Below are 8,205 nucleotides of genomic sequence, written 5' to 3'. Positions count from 1 at the left end.
GAACTGAACTGACTGAAACTGAGCTGACCTGAAATGAGCTAAAATTAAATCCAAAAAAACAAGGCTTTGGTGAATATATTTGGGCTTTAGTGAATATATTTAACCCGTTTTTACACTAAGACCGTTTAACCGAAATACCGAAATACCAGTAATTAGAAGAGATAAACTCAATACAACCCAACCAACTTCTCTTGTTGATTTTTTTTTTTTTGATTAGGTAAGAAAACTAGGTTGATCCTCTAGGGTAGGACCAACCTATTTCATCTTTTCGAATGAGGGATGTAAGTTGAAGCCACCGGCTATCAAACCAACTCGAAAGAGTTGGACATGACCAACTTCTCGTGTTGATTAAGTTCTCTATATGTTGCCTCTAGCCCTCTAGTCACCAAACACCCATATCTATGTCTCTCATGCTTCTTCCTCAATCCCTTTCTCCAACTCCCCAACTATTTTAAACTCTAAATTAACAACATTATTTAATCAAATGTTTTTATTGGGTTGCTCCAAAATAGTACAAATAATAACTATATTTTCCCTTCTCAATGTAATTAAATGATCAAGTACTCAGTAATATTATGTTCTATAATTGTTCAAGTACTTTACTTCTTTCTGGATCTATCTACTGTACAAGACTGCAAATGCCTCCAAACACAATAATTCCTGCAATTTCCTTGTAATATGTGAGATTTTCTCTCATTTTAAGTTCTTAATACTTAGTCTGTTTAATTTGCTTATTTGGGTTCAATTGAATTGTAATTTAGGTTTAGAATTATAGTTATAAAGAATGTTATGAATGATTTTTAAATTTTTTTGGGGGATTTGATATGATGGGTTTTTGTTAATTTGCTTGAATTTGGTATAAAATGGAAATGTAACTTGTTTTTTTGCTGTGGTGTTGAATGAGCCATAAGTACAGTACAATGCGAAGAATTGATGAGTTCGAACATGCGACTTATTGCCCACATTACCTTTGTTTTAACTACTAGACGAGACTAATGCGACTTATTGCTCACATTACCTTTCTTTTAACCACTAGACGAGACCAAAAACCCTTTGATAGGGTTATATTTACTCTTTCCGTCTCACTCATTACCTTTCTTTTAATGAATGTTAAACTAACGATTGTGATGGAGGGATGGCTAAAAAGGTATAAACTTGGAGTAGTTTTCTAGTTTAATTATCCAATTCAATTTGCCAATATAGAAAATGTTGAAAGTGTGATGGGTGTCAAAAGCTTAGGTTGTGTGGGTGTTTGGATTTCTTATGTTTTGTACTCATCCCTAGATATTTTTCCTTTTTATGTTTGATTTGGAGATTAATATAATATTTGGGTCTTGGAATTTGTGTTACTATTTATATTTATCTTGCATTTCTTTATGTAAGTTTTCCTTAATGGGGTTAATGTTTTCTGGGAATTCAGGCTGAAAATGTTGGTTACTTGAGGGGGGATTTAATGGGTTGAGACTTAAGACTTAAGCTCGAGGCCGAAAATGTTTGACGCCTCTAGTGATTCTGGTGAAAGCCAATATTTTGATGCTCTTGAGGAAATTGTTGTGTTTAGTGATTCGGGTTTAGATTGTCCTGATGATTGCGATTCCGTCTCAAGGAGTTCCCATTTTGATAGTTGGATTAAGAATCTAGATAGTGTTGAAACCCGTAAGAGTAATTTCTTTAACTGGTTGGGTTTAGATGTAATCAAGGTATCCGGTGAAATTTCCGAGGAGAGTAGTGATTTTGTAAGAGAGGTAGATAGCAGTAGAAATGAAGGTGGGGTTAGGTTGAGAAGAGCAAAATATGATCAGTTTCTATCTAGAAGGTCTATGTCATGTTTGTCGGGTGATGATTCGAGTTTTAAAATTAATTCGACATCTAAGGTGCATTTTGCCTGTGGAATTGAGGACTTGGGTGGGAGAATAGAGAGCACTGTGGGTGATCAGAATAAAGAACTTGTTTCTGAATCCAGCCCAAGTTCCTCGCCTGTAAAAAACATGAAAAAGAACAGTTCTTTGGGTCCCACAAAGAGGGTAAAGAAATCGTGGGTTAGTAGATTGCGGAGTTTCTCTTGTATCTCAGAAAACCCAGAGGTTTCTTGTCAATGTAACTCATCTCCTGAGAGTAGAATTAAGAGAGTTAAAGTTCATCAGTCCGGAAGGCAATCCAAGGAACTTTCAGCTCTTTACCACGGTCAAAGCATCCAAGCTCATAAAGGTGCAATCTTGACTATGAAATTCAGTCCTGATGGACGGTTCCTGGCTAGTGCTGGAGAAGACGGAGTTGTGCGTGTGTGGCAAGTGACGGAAGATGATAGGTCAAATGACAGAGATATCCCTGTTATAGATCCTTCTTCTGTCTACTTCACAATGAATCAACTTTTGGAGTTGAAGCGGCTTAGGGCGGATAAAGAAAAAGTTGGCAGGTTAAGTAGAAATTCCGACTCTGCCTGTGTTGTCATTCCTCCGAAGGTGTTCCGACTACTGGAGAAACCGTTGCACGTGTTCCAAGGACACACTAGTGAAATTTTGGATCTTTCATGGTCAAGGAGTAATGTAAGTGATTATAAAATGTATGTATGCTTGAACTTCCATACTTCCTCCATTCACCTAAATTCACTACAATAGCTTTTGTCATAGTGTTTTTGGAGTTGACAGTCCATGACACTATATTTTTGTTCGGAATAAAGTTTTAGGTGATGAAAAACTGGATATGGGACATAAGGGTGGGACCCGCGCTCACATGAAAGGCGCTTTTGTGGGTTATTTCTTACCAAAATAATGAATGTAGGGAATCGGTTTAAACATCGTGAAAACAAAATGTACTGAATCCAAATGAACAAGGGAGTATATGCTTTTCAATTGGGTCGATTTCATTTATTTCCCTTGCAATGCAGTATCTGTTGTCATCATCGATAGATAAAACTGTTCGGCTGTGGCAAGTTGGGAATAACCACTCCCTCAAAGTCTTTCCTCATAATAATTATGGTATGTCCCCTGTCTGGTTCATTCCTTTCGGTGCTTCTTAGTTTTTGGCATGTATAGATGTTATCCCATGGTAATATTGCCTTTTCCAATCCTGATTCTGTGCGTTTTTTTATTGCAATGTAGTGACATGTGTCGAGTTCAATCCAGTAGATGAAAACTACTTCATTAGTGGGTCAATCGATGGGAAAATTCGTATATGGGAGATACCTGTTTGCAAAGTTGCATATTGGACCGAGATCAAAGATATCGTCACGGCCGTCTGCTATCGTCCTGACGGCCAGGTATGGCACAGTAATGTTAAGCTTAGTCATTTCGAATCGGTTACAGTCCCACATTTAAAGAAAATGTTTTTGGAGTACTCAATAATATAACACCAGGCATCTTCTTCTCCTTTCTCAGGGAGGAATCATTGGCTCCATCACAGGAAGTTGCCGATTTTACAGCATATCAGGTACTATTAAGTTCTGTTAGATAGTTCACCTGCTGTTTTCATTGCATCTTAGTTTAATATTCTATGTTTCAGATCATCAATTCCAACTAGACGCTCAAATTTCTTTACACAATAAGAAGTCATCTGGGAAGAGGATAACTGGATTCCAGGTAATCATGTCGTATCATTAGCATTGTACATTTCACGCATTCCACTAGTATTTTGTTCCATTCAACAGGTGCCTCAAGGGCTCCCACAAATAGTGGGGTAAGGGGTTGGATATACACACGCACACAACTTTACCCCCCTTGTTAGCGGCATTACTTACACATAAAAGCTTTTTGAGTGCCTCGTAACAAAAATTGTAATTGTGTTGAGAATTGCATCAATTAGAAAGTGGTTCTCTGATCAAATTTTTTCTATTGCAGTTTTTCCCTAGAGACGCAAGCAAAGTGATGATATCTTGTGCTGATTCTCAGGTTAGAATTGTTCAAGGTGTAGATGTCATTGCGAAATACAAGGGTGCGTTTTCGTTTCTCAATTGCTCTCCTTTTGCATTTTCTTCTAGTTTAGTTTCCGAATCCTTGTTTCGTATTTGATAGATTTTTTCACCAGGAGTTCGAGGCACTGCAGCTTTTAGCTCAGCACATTTCACATCTGATGGGAAGCAAATAGTCTCAGCATTTGAAGATTCTAGTGTGCATATTTGGAAGTGCACTGACCATGGCTACCGAGAATCTTCACGCGTTAAAAAAGTTAATTCATCTGAACGATTTGTTTCCAACTCGTCAGTTGCCCTCCCTTGGCCCGGGCTTCAAGACGGGATTAAAGGACAACAATGCTTCGTTACACCGGCTCGTTTCTCATTTCGACAGAGTTTCCTCCAAGATTCAAACTATCCTAACGGATCAGCATTATGGCCCGAGGAAAAGCTTCTTGCTCCAACCAAAGCATCTTCTATGCACAAGTCTGAGTACAATTTTCTGAGAACCTGTCAAAGTAGGTCAGACTCTCATGCCTGGGGTATGGCCATTGTGACTGCTGGTTTGGATGGAAGGATAAGATCATTCCATAATTACGGGTTACCAGTACCCCGTTGAAAGCCCACATTTAATACTCATTCATAGTCGGGCTTTTCACGAGGTTGCTTTCACTTCACTATGGCCTGCAAGGCTGTGGCCCTCTCGCCAATGTGGCATGGTACGCGGTTCGATTCAGTTTCAGAAATGGTTCCTGTTCAATGAAAGCCTTTTGGGATGGCCCATCACTCCATCAGGCAGGCCCGCAATGGAAACGGGGATGGATAATGCGTTTTTTGGGATTGGCCTATTGAATCTTGAACCATGCAATGTGCCTCTTGTCATGTGTTCACTTTATCGTGCTCCTGCTCCTTCGCCGTATTCTGGAATGTGAACATGGAAATCGATTGCGAGGTACTAATGAGTGGTAAAACCGAGGTTAGTTGATCCTGAATGCTGTTTTAAGGACATTCCCGGTATAATCATATGCTTACTTGAATGATTTTGCATGGGCTGGCCCAAAAATTAGCATTTCATGTGCTTGGATTGGCCATGCATGTTGAGATTACATATCCCTGTGATTATGTGATATGACCTAGGCCTCATTTAACCCGGTGGTGGGGTTACCCTAGAGACCTCGATTACTCGATGTTGATCCCAAATTAGTAGTTGCTTAATTCTCTCCTTTTCTTCCGAGGATTGAGCTTTTTTGTAGGTCTGTTGTACCGTGATTAGGTTGCGACCGCCGACCAGTATAAAGAGATCACCGATGTTTATAGTATGGTGCGGGGACCCCTGGCTGTTATGCTATATATTGCTTGTACTAGAAATCTAGAATGTTGATTCTCTTGCCTGCCATATGAACATTGTCTCGTGGTTTGGCCCAGTCACATTGGAGACTTAGGGGACGGGCTGGTGGCCGGTGGGGCTGAAACACGGCCTAGGTAGCCGGCCCAGGAGTACAATATGTAGATCGTTTGGTTGCTAGTCAACATCAGATTGGAGAAGCATCAATGAATAAATCACTCTCTTTAGAGGTATATATACCCTTGCAGTGTTCATTGTAATTATTACTACGTCATACTCCGTATTATTTTTGGTACAAATCTCAGTCAAATTATTAAAGTAGTTTTTAGCAATATTTTCACTCTAGTTTTTTTTTTTTTTTCGTATAATTGAGTATACATGTTTTCTTTTCGTTTCAGAGATAGCTTTCGTATTTGGGTATAAGTATCATGTAAGCGCCTCGCTATTGCAAGGTGTGATAATTTGCCCATGTTTATTGTGAAAAATTGTCATTAATGTCCATTTTACACACCTTGTAATTAACTTGTAGAAATTGAGCTCGATTCGTGTAACTTGGCCTTTACTTGCATGCCTTTTAGCTTTTCTACTTAATTCTTGCGCAAATAGGAGCCTGAAGCAGTTCATAGACTATACATCTGATGTAGTACCTCTTATTGTTTATTTTCTGAGTTTTATTTTAAAGTTTTTGAGTTCTGCTTTAGTATAAAGTTTTTGAGCACATTTACTAAAACATTACACTAAAAAAATATAATATTATTCAAAAACTATATTTATAAATGGTAATATCTTTCGGAAAAAATGTATATATCTTTCAAAAAGTACTGTGCGTGATCTACCCGGATCATAATCCTTTTTCTCGAGCCTGAAGTGTTGAACTCTACTGTGAGACGAGACGAGGAAATTACTTTCTTTGCACTTGACAAGAGTAAGACGGTGGATTCACAATATTCGGCTGACCTGGTGACAGGGCAGGGTTGGCCTCGTACTGACTCGTGGAGAGAGCGGGTCCAGAGCGGGACAAATTACGGGTCAAGGAGCGAGCCATGTTTACTTCTCTTTCAGATGGATTGCCATATTTCAAGTTCCTAATGTTCTAATTTGCGTATCACAGTCCGTTTTTCTCCAGACGGCTGTTTTTGGTCTGAAATAAGACGGGTAACATGTCATCATTTTACAGTAAAATGTTGTTATTTTCCTGATAACATGTTACCATTATTGTTCACATTATTTTCAGGATAAAAAATGACATCTCTAGTCATAACATTTTGTGAATTAATTGGTTACATTTTCTTAAAAAATGGCAACATTTTATCCGTCTTATTTCAGACGGGAAAAGAGCCCGTCTGAAATAAGAATTTGCGTATCATGATGAATGATGTTTAAAAAATTTCAATTTTGTCTTTGCATATGGTCATAACTAGGGCTGTGCATTCAGTGGTCCGGACCAAAAACCAGACCGGACCGGACCATTTGGTCCGCACCAGACTGGACCAAATTTTGTTTGGTCCGGTCCACGGTCCACCTATTAACTCTACTTTGGTCTTCGGTCCGGTCCTGAACCAACCCGAATAGACCGCGGACCGGACCATGGACCGAAGTTATGTAATAAAAGAATTTTTAAATTTGTAATATTATTGATTTTATTTTCTACTTTGTTTACACGTATTATAAGATGTGTAATTATGTAGTTAAATCTAGTAAGAAAATAATGTTGTTTATTTTGATCATTACGAGCTTCTCGAATTCTAGTTTTATAGGCTAAAACATGTCAATGACAATAATATTTGGTCCACTTTGGTCCGGTCCGGTCCGGTCCACGTGTTTTTATGGTCCAGACCGGACCAGACCAATATTAATATGGTCCGGTCCTCGGTCCACCTATTAACCCTTATTTGGTCTTCGGTCCAGAGAGTTTGGTCCGGTCCGGTCCGGTCCCGGACCAGTGAACACCCCTAGTCATAACTCACAACTCATAATACCCTCTAATTTACCACTGAAGTGTTTTTGATAGGCTTCTCGGTGTTGTCGATGGTTAAAATGATATTCATACTACTGTCATTGCAAGCATTCCCATCGCGATTTTTACGGTTCTAACGTACTATGGAAATCTAGGATCACTATTAAACCCTGTCTCTTAATCAAGATGGTTAAGTACTTTCACTACCCACACTCATCCATCTGCAAGGATGGGATAAGAACTGAACAGGTAACTTGGAAGGTGGAACGATCAGTTCTGTTGCCATCTACTGGAGTCGAGGATAAACTTTTGCAGACTTTGCAGTAAGATTTTCTTTTCGAAAATTTTATCAAGGTAACATCGTAATCTGCACTAATGCAGGATGATACTGAATGTGAAAATGTGAAACCTTGGCATTAAGCAAGTAAAACATAGCAAAACCTAATCTGCACTAATGCAGGATGCTACTAAGTGTGAAAATGCGAATCATTAGCATTAAGCAAGCAAAACAGAGCAAAACAGAATCACAAAACCGAAACAAATGGACAATAAGCATGGCTAAGAAAAAGCGAATGTCACGACTTTGCTTCTTCTGTGTCACCAAATTTCACGAAACTTTGCAAAAATGTACAGGAGCAAGATGAATCCTACAATAATGTTACTAAGAAAACTCACCAACATCCCCAAGTTCGGTATCATCATGTTGGAGCATAGCTTATTTTAAAAGCATGGACCATGACGAGCAAATCATTTTCCTGTGTGCCCTCAAAGACAAAATGACAGAAACTAAGCTTGTTAGTCACAACTAAGGGAACACAGGCAAGTCAAGCCAAGCTTAGGTCTATGAAAGTCAGCTCATGCCCAACCTTCTTCACTCAAGTCGAGTTCTTGTAGAGTTCGAATCGTGTCAATCTCTAGTAACTTACAACTTACGAGATATATCATGATCTAAGTATCTAACGGCCTTCATGCTGATTAACTTACAAACCCTTGATCTAATGAGAGAATTATCCA

General features: G+C 38.8%; 1 protein-coding gene across 4 annotated transcripts; it reads left to right on the top strand.

Annotated features, from left to right (window-relative positions):
- The first annotated feature begins 337 nt into the window (after window positions 1–337).
- On the top strand, window positions 338–5,568 carry LOC141656744 (uncharacterized). Of its 4 annotated transcripts, none has more exons than XM_074463769.1 (8): window positions 338–680; window positions 1,421–2,546; window positions 2,888–2,978; window positions 3,102–3,259; window positions 3,378–3,429; window positions 3,502–3,578; window positions 3,837–3,930; window positions 4,024–5,568. In XM_074463769.1, exons 2-8 carry the CDS (start codon window positions 1,491–1,493, stop codon window positions 4,506–4,508), a joined length of 2,013 nt encoding a protein of 670 aa, XP_074319870.1. In that variant the 5' UTR covers window positions 338–680; window positions 1,421–1,490; the 3' UTR covers window positions 4,509–5,568. The 4 variants fall into 4 exon arrangements, with proteins under 4 accessions (XP_074319870.1, XP_074319872.1, XP_074319871.1 ...); XM_074463771.1 differs by having other exon boundaries at window positions 4,011–5,568; XM_074463770.1 differs by having other exon boundaries at window positions 345–680; window positions 3,888–3,930.
- Window positions 5,569–8,205: the final 2,637 nt, after the last annotated feature.

Source organism: Silene latifolia, chromosome 5, assembly GCF_048544455.1.
Source record: "Silene latifolia isolate original U9 population chromosome 5, ASM4854445v1, whole genome shotgun sequence".
Lineage (NCBI taxonomy): Eukaryota > Viridiplantae > Streptophyta > Magnoliopsida > Caryophyllales > Caryophyllaceae > Silene > Silene latifolia.
Note: the sequence above shows the minus strand (reverse complement) of the source record. Positions and strands in the feature narration are given on the sequence as shown.

Excerpts from the sequence above, each read along its gene's own strand:
- LOC141656744 (XM_074463769.1), top strand. The coding sequence starts at position 1,491 with ATGTTTGACGCCTCTAGTGATTCTGGTGAAAGCCAATATTTTGATGCT. Across the intron at positions 2,547-2,887 it reads TTTCATGGTCAAGGAGTAAT|TATCTGTTGTCATCATCGAT; the intron begins GTAAGTGATTAT and ends CTTGCAATGCAG. Across the intron at positions 3,931-4,023 it reads TGTCATTGCGAAATACAAGG|GAGTTCGAGGCACTGCAGCT; the intron begins GTGCGTTTTCGT and ends TTTTTTCACCAG.